Below are 24,743 nucleotides of genomic sequence, written 5' to 3' on the forward strand. Positions count from 1 at the left end.
GAAGGAGAATTCCCAGGAGCAGGGAGCCCGATGTGGGACTCGATCCCAGGACCCTGGGATCATGACCCGAGCCAAAGGCAGACTTTTAACTGACTGAGCCCCCCAGCACCCGAAGTTTGTACTTCATAATCCCCTTTATTTCACATTCCTCCTGCCACTGGCAACCACCAGCTCTCAGTATTTAAGACTCTGTTTGTTTGTTCATTTGTTTGTTTTTTAGATTCCACATTTAAGTGAAATCACAGGGTATTCTTCCTGTTTCCCTCCTGTCACTTAGCAGAATACCTTCTAGGTCCACTCAAGGGATTATGGGTGCTTTGTCTTCTTTGTAATATTATATCTTGAAGACTCTCTTTCATGAGTGTGTGTTGCTTTTAAAATAATAAAAGACAGCATGGAAAGTACTGTTGATTGAAAACATAGAGCCATTTTCACCTCTGAGGTTTGGAACCACCTGGAAAGTGGGGCTGGTAAGAGCACACGTTCCCCAAGGCTGTGGTCAGGATGGAGAGAGGTGAGCCTTGTACGGTGTGTGGGTGGTGCGGGTCGCAGAGGAGGCGCTGGCTGAAGCTTCTTCCTTCTCTCCCGCCTCTAGGCTGTTGACCCCATGCTGCCCTCCTGCCGTGACTCAGCACCCATTCCTCTCTGGGCCCTCCTCCAGCTAGAGGGAGCTCCGGAGAGGTGGGAGCAGCAGCCCTCTATCACCTTCTCACCTCTCTTTTATCAGCAGTAGGTGGGGTTGGATCCCCATCACTATTGAAGAGCTGAGATCCGAAGGCTCCCACATCCCTGGCCAAGTTGGACAGGTTGCCTGAGTTTTGGGGCAAGGCCATGGCGTGGTATCTTTGGGGCCAATCCTGTTGGGTCTTGGTTTTTTTATTTGCTAGCCCAGAAGGATTTGGAGGATCAGCATTTCCCTGCTGTGCTGGGATGGCTCGCCAGGCTTCACTTCCCTGAGAGAGAGGGTATTAAATGGCTGGCTTTGGAAGCCACGCCACTCCTCTGCTTTGTGCCTGGCAATCTTTGCCATCCTTAAGTGTCTCTTGTTCTGAAACTTGGCCGTCTTATTTGTTGCAAGCTGAAACTTGGCCCAGCGATTATTGATAGGGAAGTGCTTTCTCTGCACTTGGCAGGACTCATTAACTGTGTATATCCTGCCCAGTCAAAGGCTTTGGCTTCTCCGAGGTAGAGAGGAGCGACCAGCTAGAGATTCGGTAATATAAATATGTTGACAGGAAAATGGACTTCTCATCACTTTCCTTCCTGTTTTTACGTGGAGGGCATCACTTCTTTCTGTTTGCTCACAGATACGCACACCAATCCATCCATCCATTATTTTAAAATACCCAGTGTATACTCTGCCTGAACATAATAATAGCAGATATATTGGTGAACAAGGCAAACGTGCTTTTAGGCTTTTGAAAATCAAAAATACACAGTCCTAAGCGAGGACTAAGAGAGAATGAAGGCCACTGTCCCAGGTCACCCAGCTAGGAAGCGCTATCAGGACTTGACGCAGGCCCAGCTTTTCCCTCAGAAGCGCCTGAGAGGAAATACTCCAGGGGCTCCCACCCAGTTTCCAGGTGTCCCAGTCCTCCTTCCCCAGCTCTTCCCTCACGATTAACCCACGGTGGCTTCTAAACTTTGTTCCACGTCTCTGGAATTGTCCACATGGCTGTCAGAAAACGACAGCGTGGTTTCTTGCCTTCCCCAAAGGCGCTTAGCTGGTAAGTAGTGAAGCTGGAATTTGAACCTAAGTCCTGTGTGGTTTCCATTCCATAAATCAGTTCGTGGAAATTTGCCCGTTTCTAGTTTGGACAAAGATGAGGACATGGGTGAGATGCCGTAGGTTAGGCTCCTGTAGAAATAGCTTTCTCAGCTACATTATTGAGGGAAAGAGAGAGTCTGGTATTCGTGGAAGCCAACAACAAGGTAGGCTCAAGTGCCTTTTGGGGGAAAAAGAAGACTTAATGATTGTTTACTGCCTAGGCCTACTTTTCATTACTTGATTCCTCCCTCCTCTGTTTTCCCATCCACCCATTCATGCTCCTGCTCCCTCACTGTCCCATGTGTCCATCTGTCCATCCTTCCACACACCCATCCTTCCATACCTCACTCCCTTCCATCCACCCACCCTCCCATGTTCCCATCTACCCACTGGCTATCTCGAGCCAGGTTAGGGTCTGTGGGCTAGACTAAAATGAATCAGACATGGGCTTAACCATTCAGAGCTCAAAGCCAAGTTCGAGAATCTTTGAACACCGATGACTGGGGCACCAGGAGGTCTGTGGAGAAAGGCCTAGTAAGGTGTGAATTAGTAGCTGGGGAGCTGGGGCTCCGAGAGCGCTTCACGGAACAGGCTGTGGTTGAGTTAGACTTTGTGGGGTAAGCCCAGTATGGGGAAGGCGCTCCAGGTGGAGGAAAGAGCCGAAGAAAGGCATGAAAGTAGGAGGCAGAAGGGCACGGGCCACAGCAAGGGCTGTGTACGGGATGGAGTGGGATCCTGGAAAAGTAGATGGGCCAAGTCACCAGGGCGCTGCGTGCCTGGCCAGGGTGTCCACACTTTGTGTCAGGCAGCAGGGAGCCGTTGACATTTGTCCAACGAAGGTTTCTGGTTGAAGGCCGTGAGGGGAGAGCTGGGGAAGGAGGACTGGGACACCTGGAAACTGGGTGGGAGCCCCTGGAGTATTTCCTCTCAGGGGCTTCTGAGGGAAAAGCTGGGCCTGCGTCAAGTCCTGACAGCGCTTCCTAGCTGGGTGATCTGGGGCAATGGCCTTCATTTTCTCTTAACATGAGCAGATAGTGGTACTTCTACATACCTCATGGACTCATCCTGGAGACAGGTGAGGTGCTGCTTATCTACCCCTCCAGAGACCATAGGCGGCCTTGGGAGGCCGCCATCTTCCTGAGGCCCATGAGACCCGAGCCTCTGGGAGGCTAGGCTTTGGCGCACCATTCCTCAGTGGACTCGTGCCTGCCAGCCAGGGGCATTAGCGGTGTCTGAACCCGAGACCACTTTGGCTGCCTATCCTGTCTCTATGTCTGCTGCCCTCAGAATACCCTGCTTGCATTTAGGTTGGGCCCTTCCCCTGCGTGGGGCCGGTCCTGCTGTGACCTTCCAAGGGCCAGATTTCCTCCTGTGGGAATAGAGTTGAAGCCTTTCCTGTGATGGGTCACAAACCTCACTGTCCAAAGAGAAAATGTTTTTGGGCAGGGATGCCACAGCTGTATACTGTGGGACACAGACCAAGCCCCTCCTCGGTTCCAGGGGCCTGAACTGTATTTGACACAGCCATCGGCATCAAGAGGCTGGGGAAAATAGATAATTTTTGCCTTGTCTGCTCCATTCTTTGGCTCTGACCCCCACAGGCTGCTCATCTGACAGGCCGGCTGGGAGCCTTCCCTCACGCCTGCTGCCCAGCCAGGTTGCTAGGAGACCTCGCTAGTGACTGATCACCACCTGAGCTGCTTCTACCCACTCTTGGCCCTTGAGACCTTTGTTTGTTCCTAGAAGAAGAAACAACGTGTTTCTGAGGCTGGGTCTGGAACATGGCAGTGAGTTTTAGATGCCCCCTCACCTTTGGGAGAAAGTATTTTCTGCGAGGTGCAGCCTTCTATGCAATGCTGCCTACTAGAACTTTCTGCTGTGATGGGAACGTACTGTTTCTGCTCTATTCAGTGTGGCAGCCACGTGTGGCCGGTAACTGCCATATTGGACAGATGAGGGTGCCCATCCCTGGATATATTCAAGACAAGGTCAAGATAAAGGGGTCACTTCTGGGCACCATCCCCAGTCTGTCCTTGCTGGGACCTCTATGGATAATTGTCAGATGTCACTGAGTGAAATTAATTTTCATAAACCAGTTGTATTCCTTATGCTCTGTTTTCAGGTCCTCCTTATTTGTAGATACCCAGAATGTTCCCAAAGTTCTAGCTTAGCTATACTTTTATTACCCTGCCTTGTTGACTGGCAATTGAGGCTTAATTATTTTCTCTCATTACTGTATTGTCTTCTTATTTACCATTTTAAAGCATTGCTTAATAGCTCACTGAGTTAGCCATTGTCTTATTGTTGAACATTTAGGTCATTTGCATTTTCTTGCCATCATTATGGACTCCTGTGAACATGATCTTAGTACCCTTCTTTTGTTGTCTTTACTTGAATAGTTTCCTGGTCTTAAATTCTTAGGGATGAGGGAGAAGAGGCTTTAAAAACCTATTGCCAATTTTTGTCTCTGGAGGATTGAGTCTGTTTTTATCAGTAATGAGCAGACTCATTTTACCACCTGTTTTGTCACCCACGCTAGATGTTCCCATTATTCCTCGTTTCTGGTAATTTAATAAATATACATCTCTACTTTTTCGGAGGAAAACTCTCTTGGCAGAAGAATCCCCTGGTTTCTGTTGCCTGTGGCCCATTAGTAACTGTGTTTTCTACTTGGATCTTTGTATCCTGGATTTTCAGTTAGGTCCTCTGAGAGGCCTCAGTGAAGGTCACTTGGTAGGTCTTGGTGACCCTTTTGAAGGTGGCCTGTGTTACATGTATGTTGTGTGGTGAGGTGCCTCCAGGGATACGTGTTCTCTGCTGAAATACCCCCAGAGATGACAAACTTACTTACTCTTTGGTGGCAAATGGCAGAAGCCCGGAAGGGAGTTTATTGGCTCATGTAACTGAAAAGTCTAAGGGCAAACCCGGTCTTCAGGAACAGCTGGCTCCAGGTGTCCACAGACCTCATTATCTGCCCTTCTCCATTTGTGGGCTCTGTTTCCTTTGTCAGGACCTCATCCTCAGGCAGGGTCGCAGAAGGATTGGCCACATAGGCTATAAGACTCTCCAGCCTTTCATTCTACCTGTTTAGCAACCCCAAAGAAAGAAAAAAAGCCACTTTCCTGATAACGTAAGCAAAAAACCATAAAACCCCAGACTAACTCAGAACTACCCAGATACAACCTTGTTGGCCTGCCGTGGGTCACTTGTGCAAGTGTGAACCACTAGCTATGGCTGAGAGGGCCAGCAGTGAGTGGCTGGGCCTGGGCTGTGCACTGGGACCCAATGGGCTGAGCTTCTTATGATCCCCTTGCACCAAGAGAGAGAGGCAGTTGCCAAAGGAAGAGAGTTGTGAATCTGCAAAGGGGATAAGGCAGCTGTCCCAGATTGGACCTTGGTCACTGTATTCACTTGTATGAACTCTGTTTCATCATCTGCGTGCGAGGAGACTAGGGAGTTGGGGCGTAGAAGTGGTGGTTAATGTTCTTTCTGATCTCTGCGTTCTGTGATACCAGCTCTTCCCTGGAGGAGGAGGGAGTCACACAGTGATCAGCTTGCAGCTGGGACGGAAAGGGATGGGCCTGGGGGTGGTCCCCACCAGCTGCTGCTTTGCGGTTGACTTTTAGGAAGCCCCCAGCCCCTGACTGGACTGGCTGGGGCCCCATGGGTGGGGCAGGGCTCCCTGTTTTGAGAGTTGTCCCCACCTCCTCCAGGCTGGGCTCCGAGAGCTTCACAAGGGGGAAGATTGTTCCACAGAGGTGCCCGGGCCAGTAAACACAAGTGGCCACTGTGTGTCTGCTGTCAAGGGTGTGGGCTGAGGCGTTAGTCACTGCCAGCCAGCAGTGGAAGGCTGGGCGGGGGCTCCTCCATCCTTTGCTGGACCCCAGCCTTGCCTCCGCCAGTGGGAGAGATGGACGTCAGAGGCCACAGGCAGCCACTTGTTCTTTATGTGACTCCTTGCTTGTCAACTCCCACAGGTGCCCCATCCGCTTGGACCACCCCTAGCTTTCCAAGACCCACCCACTCTCCAAGACACCCTCACATCTGACCGCAGAGGGAGCTTGGGCATCATTTCCTCACCCTTCTACTGTATGAGAGGGAAACTGAGACCCAGGCAGAACCTTTTCAGAATCTGACCTTGGGCAAAGAGGTCCGCGCATGGATGCTGAAGCCACATGGACCTGCATTCAACTCCCGGTCCTATTATCTACCTGCTGTGTGTCCTCAAGCAAGTGACTTCACCTCTCTGAGCATCAGTTTTCTTCTACATAAAATGAGGCTCTTAATAGTACCTTCTTGGTGTAAAAATTAATCCTGGGGATCAAACTGTGTCCTCTTGTGCCCTCTCTAGCCCTTGTTGCTTCAGCTAGTTTTGTTTTCAAGCTCTTTTTGCAAGCACATGTCCCTGAACCTCCAGGCCTGCTGCCTCAGTGTTGGAGGTTGGCACGAAGCGGGGTTTGGGGCAGCCTCAGCCGCCTCTGCTACTGTTGTGAGCTTGCATCTCATTGGCTAATGTGGTCACAGTCTTGTTCCGATTGACCAGGACAAGTCGCCCACCCACTTCTAGAGTTGAAAATGGACTCTGCTCCATTGTATTTTGGGGACTGGGAAGGTCGGTGGGTTAGCTCCACTGAAGAAAAATCAGGAAGGGTGAATTATGTCATAGGAGGACAATGATTCCTACCACCAGTGCTGCCTCGTTCACTAGAAAAGTTTCTGCCCTATAACATGAGCTCAGTATATAGTGGTTGAATGGATGAATGGAGGGGGGGAGAAGTTGATTCCTGGGAGTCTAGTGTAGTGAAGAGAACACTGGCCTGGGGGTTAGGAGACCACCACAGCTCACAGTCTTGGGTGGGTTCTGATACCCCTTTGAGTCTTAGTCTGTTAATCTGGGAAATGGGCATAATGGCTAACACCTGCCTTAATGGCTTATGGGTGGATAAATTTTGGTACTTTTAGTACCCAGTAGCTGCCAAGCACGTTGTTGGTTGTGGTCTTCATTTATCTTTAGCAACGGGAGATGGAGCAGGGTGCTCATCGAGAGGGACTGGTTGAGAAGAGATTTGGGATTTAGGCTCTGAGCAAGGTGGGCTTGCATTTGAATCTGCTTTTCCCCCTTACTTGTTGTGTGACCTGAGGCCTATCATGGTGCCTCTCAAAATCTCAGTTTTCTCATCTGTAAGTAGGGAATACTAATGCTTATCTCCAAGGGCTAGATGGAGGATGAAGTGAGAAATTCCATTTAAGGGCTGTCCTGGCACCCAGTGAGTGCTCAGGCAATGTTAGCTGTGTTTATCATCAACCTTATTACGTTTTCTGACATTGGGGTAAGCAGCTTGCCGCCTCAACCAGGCTTTTAAGGAATTTAATTTTGGCCAAGTCACTTTAGGCACCATGACCGCTGCCAACTAACCCCTTTCTGGCAGGCTCTGTTCTCTATAATCTGAGCGAGGTGCTGGGCAGTGGGTGTCCCTCGGTGTTGACACTGGCGCCCAGGGCTGGTCAATGCCACCTTTCAGGAGGCGGGCAAGGTCTTGTGCACTCATGGGAAATAGTCCCTGCCTGAGCCTCCCCCAATTCCGGGGGGAGAAAATCCTGTTTTGAGGAAACCCAGGAAGAGGTGACATGCAGCCTCTTTTTACCGCCTTTCAGGAGTGAAAGGTGAATGATTGGGGGTGGGGGTGGCTCAAGCCCAGCTCAGCTCTCCCCTGTGCTGCTCTGGCTGGGGCTCAGGAGAGCATGGTCAGGGTGGTCACCGTGCTCACCCGGCCCCAGCTCTGGCCATCCCGCTAAGCTCTCCACCTTCTTTGTCCAAGAGCCGAGCAGGTCTTCCCTCCTCTTCTGTGTTTAGAGGGATGGAGCATGCGTGTTGTGCAATGTGTAAGGGTACTTTGATGGCCCTCTTAGGGACCCTCAAAAATCATCATTACCGGAAATGAAAGGGCAGGTACACAATCAGGTGAGAGAGAGAGTTAGAGAGAACACGAGAGCACAAGCACCCAATGGCTGAATTCACGAATTCCTCAGGTGTTTTCAACAAGCCTTTAAAACCACGTTTAGGGGAGAGGCCCCCACTCTACTCTGGTAGGGCAAATGAGCAGGTGAGTTCCAGGACCTGGACTGACCCCAGGGAATGGTCCCATGTGAAATTCCCTTCCCCACACCCCGGGTCTCATGTGGAAGGGACCATGTGGGGGACGGGTGGGCCAGCCAAAGAGTGCAGACCTGGCAGCAAGGGTCCAGACCAGCCCTGTCTCCCATGTTGCTGGGGACGCTGCTTCCATCTCCTCATCTGCGCCTGAGACAGTCACAGCACCAGCACCGTCGGGTGATTAAGGAGATAAGTGAGTTAGCCTGTGCTGAACTGTAGTTCCGTGACCTTGATCAGTGGGAGACCATTGTTGTTACTGCGTGGGGGCCTGGGGACTTTGTAGCTCAGTTAACAGAAACAGATACTTTAAATGAGAATAAATTTACAAATGAGTTAAAAAAAAAAAGGCCCACTGGCATCACTCCCTTCCGGAAGTTTCTCTGGTGAGGATCGACACCCCCTCTCAGTTCCCCTCTCCTGTGAGCATGCTGTCCAGTCACTAGCAGTAGAGGGGTGGGTCTCCAACGGGACCTTGAGGCCAGGAGCAAGGGTGCTATGTCTTTGCTTGACTGACTGAGCCACCCAGGCACCCCAGCTTGGTCTTTGCCCAGAGGGTGCCCTGTGCAGGGCTGGCCTGGGAGCGCCTGTAGGTGTCTGTTGGCACCGGTCTTAGAGGCTTCTGAGTTCTGGAGATGATAGTGTAATAGTGGAAAGTGCACAGAGTCTTAGAAATGAGAGGACTCAGATTCAAATTCCAGTGTCACAACCCCAGCTCCAGCCATGTCTGGCCTCTGAACCTGTAGAGTGGGGACACTGAGGTGCTGGGTGCCATGGGAGGCAATGTGAAGGCCCATTGTCCTTCATGAGGTGCTAGGCGTGTGGGAGCAGCTGGGACATCACCATCTGCGGTTCCTCAGGTTGCAGAGTTGTTCCCTGAGGCGAGCGGCATCGATGCTGTCCCCAGTGGTGAGTGACCCGGCTGCTCATGGAGTCCAGGGCAGCTTGGTACCCCGTGCTCTCCCACAGATGGCGAGTCAGAGGCTCCAGACAAGTGGCTGGCTTTCATGGCCTGTGTTGTAGGAAAGTGTGCTCCCTCATGCAGCACAGTGCAGAGTGCTCCCAGCTGCAGCCCTTGGGGCTCATGGGGCCTCCTGAGCACACGTGGGCTCTGCTCCCTTTTCCTGGACACTGGTTCCTTGTGGCTGGAGTTGCTTGCATGTGGTTATTTTTCCCTTGCTCTCAGTTCTTAAGAGTGTGGTAAAATATGCATAACATAAAATTGACTGTTTTTAGGGTGCCTGAGTGGCTCAGTTGGTTAAGTGTCTGCCTTTGGCTGAGGTTGTGATGCCAAGGTCCTGGGATCAAGTCCTGTGATGGGCTTCCTGCTCAGCAGGGAGCCTGCTTCTCCTTCTCCTTCTCCCCCTGCTTGTGCTCTCTCTCCTCTCTCTCTCTCTGTCAAATAAACTCTTTAAAAAAAAAAAAAAGGGTGTCCTATCACTTTATTGTTCAGTGACTGGGATCTCTTACTGAGCAACTCAACAGTCTTTCCATGTTGGTATTTGTAGAGCTATGTATGCCATTTTTGTGTTTTTATTTATGCCATAGGATGGGTATGTTGTACTTTAAAAATTATAATTGGGGTGCCTGGGTGGCTTAGTCAGTTAAGTCTGCCTTGGGTTCAGGTCATGAGATCAGGGTCCTGGGATCGAGCCCCCCATTGGGCTCCCTGCTTATCTCTCTCCCTCTGACTGCTGCTCCCCCTGCTTGGGCTCTCCCCTGTCTCTGTCAAATAAGTAAAACCTTAAAAAAATAAAAATAAAAAACATGATTACGAAATGTCGAACATTGTCTTTCACACATGCCCTCTGCACTGACTAAATAAGCCGCCCTGGCCATTGTCAGGAGCAGCGGATCTCCTGCTCTGACCTCACGGTCCCCATAGTCCCCCACAGTCTGGACCCCTGGCCTCTGCGGGCACACTCCACGGGCCTCTCTAGGATGGCTTCCCGGATTTGGTTTCTTGCTGTGCAGGCCTCATTGACCTTCTCTGTCTCCACTTTGCAGGCCAAGAACAAGGAGACAGGTGCTTTGGCTGCCGCCAAGGTAATTGAGACCAAGAGTGAGGAGGAGCTGGAGGACTACACCGTGGAGATCGACATCCTGGCCACCTGTGACCACCCCTACATTGTCAAGCTCCTGGGAGCCTACTATTACGATGGGAAGCTGTGGGTAAGGGCCACCTGCTGTCCCCTCTGGGTCCCTGTGGTGTGGTAGGCCAAGCTAGCCTGGTTCAGAGGCCCTCCGTTCTTTCTCAGTGTCTGCTTGGGGGGCAAGGGCTGGGGTGAGAAGAAGGTGAAGCAGAGGGGCTGGAGGTCCCGCCTCTCCTTCCCTTCCTGCAGAGCCTCCCCACTTTTGCGGGGAGTGGGGACACTGGATTAGAGCAGGAAAGAACTCTAAAGTTCTGCTGCCAGGCCTCAAATCCAACTCTGGCCCTTACAAGCTGGAGAGCCCTAGGCAGGTTCTTAACTTCTCTGCCTTAGTTTTTCCAACTGCAAGATGGGGGTAATAATGGTACCTAGCTCATATGTTCGGTGACTGTTGGCTGCTTTATTATTTGTAACAGTGGCATTGTTATTAGCTGTGGGTGCTGTGTGGGGATTCTTTTCAGTGATGGCGCTAAGGAAGGGGGACCCTTAACAGCCCCTGTTCTCCATCAGCAGCCTGAGTGTGATGTGCACAGTGCAGCTTTGAGCCCCACCTTCCAAACTCAGGATCACCCCAAGCTTCTCTAGGGTAATCCTGCAGTGCTCCTGGGTCTGCCCCGGGCACACCCCCCCACACAATACCTCTCCCGTGGACCTTGTCTGGTCTGAATGCCTCTCAGTTTATAAAACCTAGACTTCTACAACACAGGTGTCTCTTTGGACTCTTTTTCAGCAAGTGTTTTCTAGGTAAAGCAACTTATCTGTGTTCCCAAAGCTCAGAGCAACATTTGTTACAGAATCACTGTGCAGGATGAGTGTGGAGTGAATTGTGGATACAGTTGCACATGTAGGCATTTTGCACATGCTTCAGAAGCACACGTAGGTGTTTTGCAGAGGGAGCTGAGGGGGGGCAGGCCTGGGTGTCTGCAGGGGTGCGGCAGCTGGGAGAGCTGGTCCAGGTCCGTGGTGCTGCACACAGCGACCAGGTTACTCACGACTGGGTAGTCAGCAGGGGGGTGTTGGAAGCTCGACTGCCTATCATGGTAGTTCGTGAAGTTCAGAGAGAGCGTGACTATGCTTTAGTTACATTTTAGGAAATTAATGCGAAGTTAGGAGGTGACAAGTGGTGCTTTGTGATTTTAAAATAAGGGGAGGGGGCACCTGGGTGGCTCAGTAGGTTAAGAGTCTGCCTTCAGCTCAGGTCATGATTTCAGGGTGCTAGGATTGAGCCCTGCATCGGGCTCCCTACTCAGTGGGAAGCCTGCTTCTCCCTCTCCCACTCCCTCTGCTTGTGTTCCTGCTCTTGCTGTGTCTCTGTCTGTCAAATAAATAAATAAAATCTTAAAAAGGGGGGGGGGGATTTATTTATTTATTAATTTATTATTATGTATTTATCCCAGGTTTGTTTTATTTATTTATGTTTGTTTATTTATTATTTATTTATCCCAGGTTTTATTTATTTATTTATGTTTGCACGGGATGCCAATTTTTAGGAAGAAGCCACTGATGCTTGATGGGGAAAACTGAGTTGTTTCATTTGTGAAAAGAATCCTGCTGTTTAAGAAAACCAAAGGAGCGACGCCTGGGTGGCTCAGTTGGTTGGGCATCTACCTCTGGCTCAGGTCATGATACCACAGTCCTGAGATCGAGTCCCACATCAGGCTCCTTGCTCAGCGGGGAACCTGCTTCTCGCTCTGCATGTTCTGCCCGCAGTTCTCTGTGCTCCTGCTCTCTCTGACAAATAAATAAATAAATAAATCTAAAAAGAAAAGAAAAGAAAAGAAAACCAAAAGTTAGTTTAGAAACTCCCATCAGAGTTGATCCCTCTCATTTGACGGAGCCTAAGGAAGCCACTGTCTGAGGGCAGTGAGAATGTGACCCCCCCCCCCACCAGCTCGCCCAGTGGTCTGTCCATGGATTCTGCTTCCCCTTCCAGTCCTGGATAGAAACCAACTTCCCTTTGCCTCTCTGAGTGTCTCCTTGGGGCGCCTCCTGGATGTCACTGGGGGTTTAAAACCACCCCCAGACTGCCAGCTGCAGAATCCAAACCCTTCCTCATCTATGGTCTCTAGGTATCTCAGGGGGTGCTGAGCAGGATGGAGACCCAGGCACAGAGAGGACATGCCCTCTAGCTCGTGGTCACACCTGTGCCTACGTGTTTCCTCTGTCCTGATTCATCGAGCTGCTTTTTAAAAAGCTTTCTCTTTTAAGAAATTAAAAAAAAAATATATATATATATATATATAGTTAGCAGAGAAAAATGAGAATATACAGAAAAAGAAGATTAAAATCATTCAAATTTTTGTACCAGAGATAACCATACCTAAAAAATATTTTTCTAGGCTTTTAAAAAATATATATACACAAACATACTCATACCCACAGGTTTTTAAGTTTTATTTTTTAATTTTTTAAAAAAATTATTTATTTATTCATTTGATAGACAGAGATCACAAGTAGGCAGAGAGGCAGGCGAGGGTGGGGGAAGCAGACTCCCTGCTGAGCAGAGAGCCCGATGCGGGGCTTGATCCCAGAGCCCTGAGATCATGACCTGAGCTGAAGGCAGAAGCTTAACCCACTGAGCCACCCAGGTGCCCCCCAACAGGTTTTTTAAAAAGAATTGACCCCATACTTACAACTTTACCTTTAACTCTTTTTACTTAAGTCTTATTTACTTATGAAATATTTTTATTTATTAATTTGACAGAGAGTGAGCACAAGCAGAGGGAGCAGAGGGAGGAGAGAGAAGCAGGATCCCTATTGAGCAGGGAGCCCGATGTGTGACTCAAACCAAGGACCCGGGATGGGATCATGACCCGAGCTGCAGGCAGCTGCTTAATCGGCTGAGCCACCCAGGCGTCCTTTATTTATTTATTTTTTTAAAGTAATCTCTACACCCAACATGAGGCTTGAACTTTCCACGCTGAGATCAAGAGTTGTGTGCTCTACCAACTGAGCCAGCCAGATACCCCATTTACTTAAGGTCTGTTGAGAACCACTTTTCATGTGAGTGGGGGAAACACCTGCATCTTCATATTTGATTATTTGGTAGAATTCCATCTTCTGACTGTGCCTTTCTCCGTTGTTAGATATGTACACTGCTTCCTTTTTTTTTCTGTTAGAAACAAAGTTGTGATGGACCTCTTTGAATTTTTGTCTGCTTGTCTGTGAACCTCTTTAGGAATATTTTTAAGCATCTGTGTGTCCATTGCTGAACTAGAGTCACAGGGCCACTTTTCATATTTACCAGGCATTTTCCCATCTACCTGTCCACAAAGCACACCCAGCCAACATTATCTGCTTATCTGTCCATCCATCCTCCTGTCCATCCATATAATCTTTCTTGAACTGCTGATCATGGACTCATTACGAAAACCATCTTTTATATGTCTGTCCCCAGTATTGATTGTGGCCCGGTACCAAGTTCTTGACTTCCCCAGGTCCAAGGATAATACTAAGCACGCTAACATTTACTGAGGGCTTACTGTGAGCAAGGCCTTTTAAAGCTGTTTTACTGCAATTATGTCATTTGCTTTTCATTCTATGAGGTAGTTGCTTTTTCCCCATTTTACAGATGAAAATAAGAAAGAAAGAGGTTAAATAAGTTCCCACCCAAGGCCACACAGCTACAAAGTGACAGGTTTGGAAATCAGATAGAAAAGAAGAACAGTTTGTAACTGGGCTGTGACTGTCATGAGGTTGTTTAAATAGATACATGAGAATGTTCTGACCCAAAGTTGCCTTTAGGTTGGTGCTTTCTTACCCAGGGCCGCTGCTGCAGCTGGAACCATTTCTCACCGCTGTCTTCTGTAGCTGCCCTTTAACTGCCTGCGTTTGTTATTTTGTAGCCCTTAAAGTTGCCATGTCCTCATTTTTGAGGATTTGGGTTTTAGACATTTTGAAATCAAGGCAGAAGTTGCTGGAACGAGGTGGAGGACGGGGAAAGGGTCTCCCATAGAAGGGTTAGCATGGTCAGTGGTGCAGAGGCCTGAAATTTGTGGCATTTGGAGAATGGGTGGTCTAGGATCAAGGGCAGCATGTGGAAAGACAAGGGCTGTAAGTAATTAGAGCCCGTGTTGTGTGCAGGGCTTCCAATGCCAAGGTGAAGAGTTTGAACTTAACATTTATTGTGTGTGTTTTTTTTTTTAAAGTTTTAATTAATTTGAGAAAGGGGAAGAGGGAGAGGGAGAAGCAGACTCCCCTGCTGAGCTGGGAGCCTGTGCTGGGCTCAATCCCAGGACTCTGGGATCATGACCTAAGCCGAAGGCAAAAGCTTAACTGACTGAGCCAACTGGGCATTCCCAGCACTTAACTTTTTAGATCAGTGGTTCTCAAAGTAGCGCCCTCAGACCAGCAGCAGCAGTGATCCCTGGGACCTTGTGAGAAATGTTAAGTATCAGGTCCCAACCCAGATAGACTTGCTGAATCAGAAACTCTGGGTGGGGCCCAGCAGTCTGTTTTAAGGAGACGTTTTTTTTTTTTTTTTTTAAGATTTTATTAATTTATTTGACAGAGAGAGATCACAGGTAGGCAGAGCATTAGGCAGAGAGAGAGGAGGAAGCAGTCTCCCCGCTAGCAGCAAGCCCAATGCAGGGCTCGATCCCAGGACCCTGAGATCATGACCTGAGCTGAAGGCAGGGGCTTAACCCACTGAGCCACCCAGGCACCCCTTAAGGAGCCTTTTAGGCGACTCTGGTTCTCGTTAAGCTTTGAGAACTGTTTCACGTAAGGGGGACTCTGTGGTAATTTTCCAGAGGGGAGATATATTTTGTGTTTTAGAAAGAAATCAGGTTTGAGGGGGCAAGAGTAAAAGCTTTGAGGTCAACCAGAAAGCAGTAAGAAAATGTTGTGAGATGGGAACATTACTGGGTCAGCAAAAGCTGCAAAAGGGACACTTGAGCTGTATCTTGAAGGATGCGTGGGAGTTCTCCAGAGGGCCAGGAGAAGGAAGAGCAGTTTGAAGAGAGAGACAGCATGCGCAAAAGTAGGGGAGGAAGAAGTCTTGTTCTGAGATACAAGGTTGGAAGCTGTACTGACTTTTTGGTGTTTCCTTCTGCGTGATGGGTCTTGGATCCAGGCCTCCTGTGTGGCGCCAGGAGCCATCTTTGTCATGCTGGTGTCTTTGACAAAACCCGTCCTGGACCTAGATCTGCTCTCAGGGCTTGGCCTCGGGCATGAGAAACCAGCTCTCATCCAGCTGCCCTGAACCCTTTCCCCAGCCATGGCATCCAGGGAGAGACCTTCCCCCTGACTGGGTCAGTGGACATTCACCAAACCACCTCACCTACAATCTGACAAGATGAGCTCGTTTTCTTCCAGGATTTGTAATCTTAGCAAAATCCTGCTGTAGTTTCTTAAGCCTACTTCTGCTTTTGAATATCAAATGTTGCAAATGGGGGAAAAACACCCCAGAATATTCTAGACCAACACTGTCTAGTAGACATGTAACGTAAGCCACGTAGGTAATGTAAAATTTTCTAATAGCTGTATTTTAAAAAAAGAAACAGATGAAGTTAGTTTAAATAATATAATTTTTTAACCTAGTATATCCAAAATATTATTTTGACATGTAAGCAATATAAAAATTATTTTTTTAATAAAGATTTTTATTTATTTATTTGACAGAGAGAGATCACAAGTAGGCAGAGAGGCAGGCAGAGAGAGAGGAGGAAGCAGGCTTCCCGCGGAGCAGAGAGCCCGATGTGGGGCTCCATCCCAGGACCCCGGGATCATGACCTGAGCCGAAGGCAGAGGCTTAACCCACTGAGCCACCCAGGTGCCCAATATAAAAATTATTAATGAGATATTTTACTACCTTTTTCATTCTAAGCCTTCAACTCCAGTGTGTGTTCTATACTGAGAGCACATCTCAATTCAACAGCTAAATTTTCACCAGGAATCTATATTTAGATGTCATAAAATTTACAGTTGACAAAGTAGATGCAAAGTTGTCTCAACATTCTTAAATGTTTCCAAGTAACGGAATTGAGTGTCAGTTTTAAAATTTAAATTAATTAAAAGTGAATGAAATACATTTAGTTCTACACCAGGCACATTCCAAGTGTGGTTAGTGGGTGCTGGATTGGACAGTGTCCACAGTGCAGCTCTGGATGTAGACTCAGGGCCCCAAAATGAGTGAGTGTAGGAACCCCTGGGCTGCCCCTGTGAATTTGCTTTGGTTTAAAATGACCCCTCCCCATCAACATCCCTCCTGTCCCCACCCTCAGCCCTGAGCTAGATTTTGGTCTCTGGGAAAGTCTTGCAAGGGTTGGGTCCGTTTTTCAAGAGGCGATCCGGGAGTGGGAGCGAGTGGGATGATGGGAAATATTTAACAGTTACTTCCTGGAGGAGAACACCCCTGATATAGAGCATCTGCCAATTTCGGTAGTGTAAACATTCCCACTTTGGTTAATTTCAGGCTACAAACGCCAAGTCACTGACAGCTGGAAAGAGGTTTGCAGTAGAGGTAAATAATATCCAGAGTAGAGGTAACAGTAGAATGTGGTAAAATGATGAGGAAAAGGATGAGTTTAGAGTATTTGTCATCTTTGTTTTTAACACCATTCCAAAAATTACAAAGTTATGTAACTTAATTTTTAATCATGGTTGTGTTTTAACAGCCGGCTTACAAAAATTCCTGGAAATGTCACCATCAGTTTCCTAAGCCAGTGAAGGCTAGCTCTAGCATACCACTGGAGCCAGACCCCTGGAGTGTTGACTAAATCACGGAAAGCTGCAGTTGGGTACCACATAGCCCCCACTCATTTGAAGATGAGGCATCTGCAGACCAGAGAGGGTCTGGGATTTACTCTAGGTCACACAGCAAATTCATCACAAGGCCAGACATGCAGAAAAGACCTCGGATGAGGGAACTTACTCATGTTACACTGCCTTATAAAAAGCCCTTCCCCGGCTCCCCAGGATAGATTCCACACCCAGGACACAGGCTGTAGTCTGCCACCCGAGGATGCTTTCCCAGTTCTCTTCTCCAGTTCTTCTAAGCTATTGGAGGCAGCGCCTCCAGCTATTGGCTCATCCTGTCCCCTCCCCCCAGCCCGCCCTTCCGATGTCATGTGGGGTCAGCAAGAGCATCACGGCTTCAGTGAGGCCTTTTCACTTCCCCGTACCTCTAGGTGGAATTTGTCTTCCTCCTTTACTCTCTGTTTCAGGTGTTCTCTCTCCTTCTACCACCCACATTTCAGCAGTTACCAGTCTTGGTGTCGCCTCTGGGAGACTGGGCCCTGCTTTCATTCTCGCCTAGGGCTGGTCCAGTGCAAGGGAAGGAATGGACGCCCGTGCTGGTCCCCCTCTAGATTGCTGTGGCTCTTTGGGGCCCGCTCTGTCCTGGGGAGATTGAAACCCCACAGAGCACGTCCTGGGGCCAGCTTTGGCCATGTTTTTGAAAGAAGCGGTTCTCTTAGTGAGTGGTAGCTGCTAGGGAAGAGGGAAGGAATCTTGAATTCTCTAAAGCTTTTCCTTGTGTGGAATCAGGGGCGATGAGGGTGATTAGAATCCTGCTTTTCACATGGTGATGACTATGAAGCCCCTTCTGATCCTTTCCTGACTGCAGGTCTTGTTCAGGCTCTTTCTCTCTCTCTCTTTCTTTCTTTCCTTCCTTCCTTCCTTCCTTCTTTCTTTCTTTCTTTTTTTTTTTTTTAGATTGATTGATTGATTCTAGAGAGTAAGGGGGAGAGCATGTGCAGGAGTGGGAGGGGCAACCTCACAACCCTGAGATCGTGACCTGAGCCGAAACCGAAAGTCAGACACTCAGGGGACTGCACTGCCCCGGCATCCCATGGCTCAGCCTTTCTGACAGGACACAGACCCTGCTGTCTTAATCTTTTACCTGTTCACCCCAGAACATCTGACTCTGGCCTCTAGAAGCCTGGGTAATCTTGGGGGAATTAAGCCTGCAGTCCTGGCAGTTAGCTGTGTTCTCCATTTATTCATATAACCAAGTCTCTGCTGGATTCCTTCTTTGGGCCAAGCCCTGTCTTAGGCCCTCTGGATATAGAAATTGATGCAGGCAGGTTGGGTCTGACCAGCCAAGGGGGTGTTTGGGCTTCATACTGGAGGAAAATCAAACTCGAGCCAGCAGGAGGTGAGGCCTGGGGACAGGACAAGCTACCTCCTGTGTGTGGTCTGGGATGCCTCTCTGAGGAGGTGGCATTTGAGAAGGAGCCAGTGGAGGGAGGACCAAGGTGACAGCAAGTGAGAGTGTGTGAACTGTGTTCAAAGACAGTGAGGGGCAGTGTGCTGGGGTGAGGATGGTGGGAGACAGGAGTCGGGAAGGTGGGGGTTGTGATCTTAATGTAGGTGTCAGGAAACCCCTGGGGGCTTCAAGCAGAGCAGTGCCTTCTTCAGCCATCAGTCTGTTTGGTGTCTGAGTCCCTTCACTCCTCCTCCGTGCCTGTCTCAAGTGTGTGTTCTCTTCCGGCCCTGCAGCGAGGGAATGGGCTCCAGTCCTCTCGGTGCCGGTATGGATCTTAGCTAACCTTTGGGGCTCTGTCTCTTTAGCACAAATGGAGATGATGGTGACACAACATATCTTGTGATAAGGATTAAGTGAGTCATGCAGGTCAGGTGTGGGCAGCAGCACAGGTGTGGCACCAAGTGGGTGCTTAGTTAATGCCATTGTCCCTCTCTCCCCTCCACTCCTAGCCCTTTATTCCCATTCCCTCAATGCCTTCCACCTCCTTCTACCACCAGTTTCCTGCATCTCCCTCTGTTCTGGCTTTTCTGCCTTTTACGTGGCAAACCTTCCTGAGGCATCGCTGTGATCATGTCCCCCCAGTAAGAAGGGTAACAACACCGCAGAGTGAGGAAAGGCCTTCCTGTGCACACAGCAGGCTTGGCCATCCTGGAGACCTGGCGCAGGTCGTGTTCAGAAGACCCTGTGCCCCCTGGTTTCATCTGGTCAGAAAGTTTTGCGGTAACTTAATTCGCCCAGCAGTCCCCTTGCTGAGTACTGATCAGAGCAGTGACTCCTGGTGTGGAAGGTTTGCACCATCAGGCAGTCTCCCTGGGTTTTCCCTGGGTCTGAGCTAACTGTGCTCAGTGCTGAATATCTACAGAATTTATATGATAGCCTTGCTGGGTCGCCTCTTCCACCCCTCATTCATTCCACTTCCTCTGTGATAGTTAACCTTTTCTTTTCTTCAAGTGACTCACTTTCTAGAAATTAAATACACTTATTTAAAAAGAAACTGTCATCTCCCTGCCCTAAATGGAAAACTAGGACCCACTTGCCATAAGCAGAAATAAACCAATTCGTTAAATTCTAACGCGATCCCTTTGACTGCCAAAGCCTTTAGCCTGGGCACTGCCGGGCTTCAGCCTTGCTAAGAGGAACTTGTCAAGTGGACCTCTTCACATAAGTACAGACTTCCCCACTCCCAAGGTGGCCCCCAGAGTAGCTCCCTGGACTCTGGTCTGTAGCAGGGTTTGGATCATTCTCTGTGTGTGTGTGTTGGGGGGCGGTGCACTGCTCTGGATCTTAGAATGTTTAGCAACATCCCTGTTTCTACCCAACTAGATGCCGATAGAACTTCCCACCTCCCTGCTCAGTCTGACCACCAAAAACGTCTCCAGATGTTGCCACATATCCCCAGGGTGAGGGGGGTGGTTGCAGACTCACCCCCACTGAAAACTACAGGTCTTTACCATTCAGTCTTTTGCTCGCTCTTGGGGGGTGGGATGGTATTGACCGTGGCAGATAGGCTGGGAGCCACGGCCCCTCATCAGCGTGTCAGCCCTCAGAGTAAGTTGCAGATGGATGACCTCAAACCAGACTGGGCCTCCAGACACTTTCTGTTTGGCATGTGAGACGTTTTTAGAAATTTGTTGCTTGCATTTTGGCAGATTCTGGCCTTGAACGTTCTAGAGCTATGGCTGTCTAGGCTGCATGGCAGCAAGTGTCAGGGGCCCCCACAGATAGGGATGTGATCTCCAATGAGCCTCAGACCTCACCACTCCCTGATGCATCCCTGATGCTGAGGCCTGTTTGTCATTGCAGTGTGCCAGTGTTTAACTTCAAGTAGAACTGAGAGGAAACATTTCTTCTCTCACATCTCTATCAAAACCGAGGAAAGTAAGGATAACCAAGAGGATCATGTTTGTAGAAAAGTGTGTGAGAGCACGTTTTTTTCATATATGCAGCTTCCTTTGCCCCACAAGTTAGCTACTCAGGCCTGGTGGGCTCTGAAGCCAGGTCTCCTGGCCTGGGGAGTCTAAAAATAGGCTTGCAAAGGCTCTGTGAACTTCCTGATCATGTGTACCGACGTGTGTGTGTGTGTGTGTGTGTGTGTGTGTGTGTGTGTGAGAGACCCCACAAGAGTGACTGGGGGCTTTTCAGAGTGTGGCTTCTTGTCTGAAAGTAAACATTCTGCAAAGAGGAAGTGCAGGTCCCAGGGTCACAGAGCAGGGTGTGGATGGGAGGGGCCCCCCGTCCGCACTTGTCCACATGACCCGATGACCACATTTCACTGGCCAGGGTTTCTGTGGCTTGTCGCCTTGGGCTAGGAGGGCAACTGTTGGTCACTGACAGAGATTGCCTATCTGGCCTTAAAGAAGCCAGAGCTATGAAGTGAAGGTGATAGTAGGAAGTGGCTAGCAGCTCTGTGTACATCTAGAAAGTGTGGCAGGAGCGCAGGGCTGATGTCAGGATACTGAGATCTTCCTGGATCTGAGACCCAGTCGCTGTGTGACTGTAACCAAGCACCATCCCCTGTCTGTGCCCCTGCTTCCTGGTCCACAACTCGAGGGACTTGGAGGGGTTGATCTCGAGGTATTTCCACCGAAGTTGGCTCATTTCAGGAGGCCTGCAGCTTCTTGGGCGAGAGCAGGAATCAAGAAGTGGGGGAGGGGTGGTGAGAAGGACAAGTCCACAAAAGCTGGGCTTTTTCATGATGCTCTGAACTGTCATAGTACAAGTCTGAACTAATTGTGACAGCTGAACTGTCACAAATTAGAGATGGGGTCCCCTCCATTTTACAGAAGTGAAGATCGAAGGTCAGAGAGAGAGTGACTTGTCTTGACTCACAGCCAGGTTCCAAACCAGATCATCTGGGCCCTAAAACCTTGTCTCCTCCTTGGTTGCCAGCCCTGTGAGCCCCTAGGAACAGTCCAAAGAATGCTATGTGTGACCTCCTGCCATCCACCTGGGGAGCCCACTGTCTGGCAGAACATTGCTTGTCAGTGCATGGTGGAGAGGGGTCCTGTGGCCACGGGGTCCACCCAGCTTCTCCCTCAGGCCTCGCTGGTCCTCCTGGCACTGCTGGCATTCCCTGGCTGGGCACAGGTGCAGTCCTGTAGGTGGGCATGTGAGTGGACAGGCGGCAGTGACCTGGGGCTGCCTGGAATCCTGCTGGTAGCATAGCCTGCCTGGGTAGGTGTGACGTTCAGAGGAGCCAGGGTGACTCTGCTCTAGGGATTTGCCCATCACATTCCCCAAGCATGTCACCATGGGTTTTGTTGACTATCTGACCCTGTCAGCCAGCTGTCATCCCCTCCTCAGCCCTCCTGTAACCGTCACATCCCTTCAGTCCATCAGGCATGGGCTTTGGGGTCACCCAGACCTGGGTTGGAATCTGACAGCCCCCCTCCTGCTGTGTGACCCAGGACAGGTCTTCTTATGCTTCAGAGCCTCAGTTTCTTCATTTGGACCCAGGGTGAAGACACTGACCTCATAGTGCTTTGTTCAGAGTTAGAAACCCAGCGTGTCCCAGCTGGCGGAGAGTAGAAGCCCTGTGCTAGGCACTTAGTTAACAGGTCAGAGGTGTCGTTTAAGGTCTGGATGGGCAGATAAGTGCGTAAATCGGGCCCACAGACTGTTTTGACAGGGATTTTCCAATTTTTTGAAATAGTATGAGCCTTTATAAATTGACATCTTTCATTTAAGAATCCAGGCACCTGGCTTGGCTGGAAGGGTCGGCAGTTCTGGCTCCATGGGCCTGTATGTCTGTACGGCATCTGGGAGCTGGCTGAGTGTAGCCTCCCGGAGATGGGCACCTGCCCCCTATCTGCCTGTGTGCCCCCTGGCCCCAGTCCTGGTTAGCATTTGTGCCCTGCTGGGCCCCGAAGGGAACAGATCATTCCAGTCCTGGGTGTATGGGGGGTCGTGGGGCTCTCTCCTGTCCTCCTAGTGGTGCCCCTCCCATTCCATCTCTGTCAGGAGACTTCGGGCTCATGTTGTCACTGAGGGGAACTCGAACATTTCTAGCTGCTGCAGAGTCTGGGAGACTCCATCATGGTTACTCCTGTCTGTGTCTGCTGTTTCCACAACCACAGACTCCTGTGACGGTATGAGACCTCACCGAGTCAGCGGGGCGGCCAACATTCCTTCACACATTCATGCCCTGGGTTGTGGATCCCTGCCTGCCTCCTTCCGGTGCCTCCCCCCACCCCCCCAGCACATGTCTATGGACCATCTCAAATGCCACAGATGTTTAACAAATTTAGTTGAAAATGGTGTCACCTACCCGGCAGGTATTGCCTGTGACCCTGTTCACTCCATGACTTTACCTTCCCAGAGGGCAGGTTTATGGCCCTGGCTCCTTCCTCTCTGTCTCTGCAAGGGTCCTGGCACAGCTGGGAATGGGAGCTGGGCAGACAGATGGTGAGATGGATGGAAAATGTGTGTGCAGACACACATCTTCCCGTGTCTCTCTCCCCAGGGACTGCACGTTCAGTTTGCATCTGCCCCAGAGTCTGGTTCTAAGCCTGAACTTGGCCTTTCCTGAAAGGTGGTGTGGTGAGGATAGTGGTGTTGGCAGTGACTATCCAAATGATGACCGTGACTGTCGTCTGTCAGGTTTTGGCTAAGTGCTGGGCCTATGTTTGTTATTCTTACACGTGCGATCTCATTTAATCTCCCCAGTCCGTGTCAGGGTAGGAATGAGTTGCCCCATTTTTTAGATGAGGAAATGGAGGCTTGCCATCACTCGGCAGCAGCCTTTGGACTTGGGCTTAGGGGACTTTGGTCCTGAAGCCAATGCTCCTGATCTCTGGGCTGGACAGCACCAGAAGGGGTGAGGCACTCCCGGATTCCAGTCACCTCAGTAGCACCCCAGAGCTGCCCAGGGACTTGTGCCAGCATATTAGGACACGGCCCCACCTCTGGGATTGTGGCCAAGGGGCCCTAGAACGTACTAGACAGGCTCAGAAGCTTGTCAGATCATTGCTTCTCCCCTCTGCCGTGGCAGAACTGCCCCTCTACCTGCCCCATCCCCTGCCCCCCAGGCCCCAAGGTCATCCCCTGTGCTCCGAGTGCCCTTCCTGCCCATTGAGGCCACTCGGTTCACATGGTTCCTTCCACGGGCTTTCTGTGGACGTGGCAGGCGCAGCTGTGGGTGGAGGAAGGAGGCCCCGCGTTCCAGGGAGGCCTTGTGGGCGTGGGCTGCCCCACTCAATGGCCACATTGTTTGGTTTGGAGCTCAGAGGTGCGGAGGTTTGGGGACTCCACCTACAGGGACAAGGCTGCTGAGAAGCTAGAGACATTTTTGTGTCGACTGTTTAGTGTTTGGTGGCCGCTCTGTGGCCTTCTTTCTATAGACCTCTGTTGAGGAACCAGAAGCCTTTTGCCTTGTGCGCTGATGGGGTGTCCCCCTGCCCAGGGGCTGGGAGGCCTGGATGATTGTGGTACCTGTCTGTTTCCCCAGAAAGAAAGAAGCCCAGAGAGGCAAAGGGCTTGCTCTAGGCTCCACACTTCAGCCGCCTTTGTGTCTTGGAGTCAGACAGACTGGCTTTATGTCCTGGTTCTGTCCCTTACATGCTGAGCGGCTTTGGGGAAGCCCTTTCCTCATCAAACCTCAGCTTCCCAAACTGCAGAAGGATGAGTAAAACTGCTTCCAGTAAAGAAATGCTTAGCACGGTCCAGTATGCATTAGGTGCTCACTTATGGCAGCCATCGGCTCTCCGCTCTCTGTGGGGGGGTGGGGGAGGGGGCAGAATTGGGAGCTTCCATCCAGCTTGCTTTGCCGAATCCTGGTGTCTGCTGTGTTTGTCAGCCTTTGGCTGTTCTGCCCTGAATTCTGGGCATCTTAAGGCCGCTGACATGTTTCACTTATAATCATTCATTCATGTACCCAGTGAACACTTACTGATCATATGCGAGCTTGAGGCTTTGCTAATGTGGATGGACTTTTATAGGTATAAACTACTTATTCCATGATAAAGGGACTTTAGTTCCTCCCCTTGAGCCCTATAATGCCCATGTTGCAAATGACTTACAGCTGTTCAGAGCTTCATTTTCCAGGTGTGGAAACTGAGGACTAGAGCAGGAAAGGGGTTCTGCCAGCCCCACCGAAGGACAGTGGCAGAACTGGGACTGTGTCCAGACCTCCCGGCTCTGGCTTATTTAACTTTAGTTCCAGGAATGTTGCCAGCATTTATTTATTGAGCACCTTGGGTGTACTCAGTGCTCTTTACTGGCTTCAGGGAAGGCTGGGGAGGTAAGGGGGCCCCAGGCACAGAGCAGAATGGTGATGCCTCATCTCTGGCTTGTGCGTGCCTCAGTTGTCCTGCGGGGACCACTGGGCTATGGTGGTGCCCCCCAATCCTGCTGCTCGGCCCTATGGCCTGGGCTGTAAAAGTTAATGTCTAAACCCCGTGGGTGGTCCAAGCTTTTTCTTATCTGGGCTGGGACATCCCAGCTCCCTTATCTCCTGGTGAGCAAGCT

At 50.1% G+C, this 24,743-nt stretch overlaps 1 protein-coding gene across 3 annotated transcripts in view; it reads left to right on the forward strand.

Moving 5' to 3' along the window:
* Positions 1-24,743, forward strand: part of STK10 (serine/threonine kinase 10) — a 120,074-nt gene that overhangs the window by 13,254 nt on the left and 82,077 nt on the right. Inside the window, exons 1-2 of one of the 3 annotated variants that reach the window (XM_032337011.1) lie at positions 5,916-5,984; positions 9,927-10,091. In XM_032337011.1, coding sequence (XP_032192902.1) covers positions 5,931-5,984; positions 9,927-10,091 — 219 coding nt within the window. In that variant the 5' untranslated portion in view covers positions 5,916-5,930. Of the gene's footprint in view, positions 1-5,915; positions 5,985-7,854; positions 8,100-9,926; positions 10,092-24,743 lie in introns of those variants that run through there. The other 2 variants (XM_032337009.1, XM_032337010.1) reach the window with 2 other exon arrangements.

The sequence above is a fragment of the Mustela erminea genome, chromosome 3 (genome assembly GCF_009829155.1).
Source record: "Mustela erminea isolate mMusErm1 chromosome 3, mMusErm1.Pri, whole genome shotgun sequence".
Classification (NCBI taxonomy): Eukaryota; Metazoa; Chordata; class Mammalia; order Carnivora; family Mustelidae; genus Mustela; species Mustela erminea.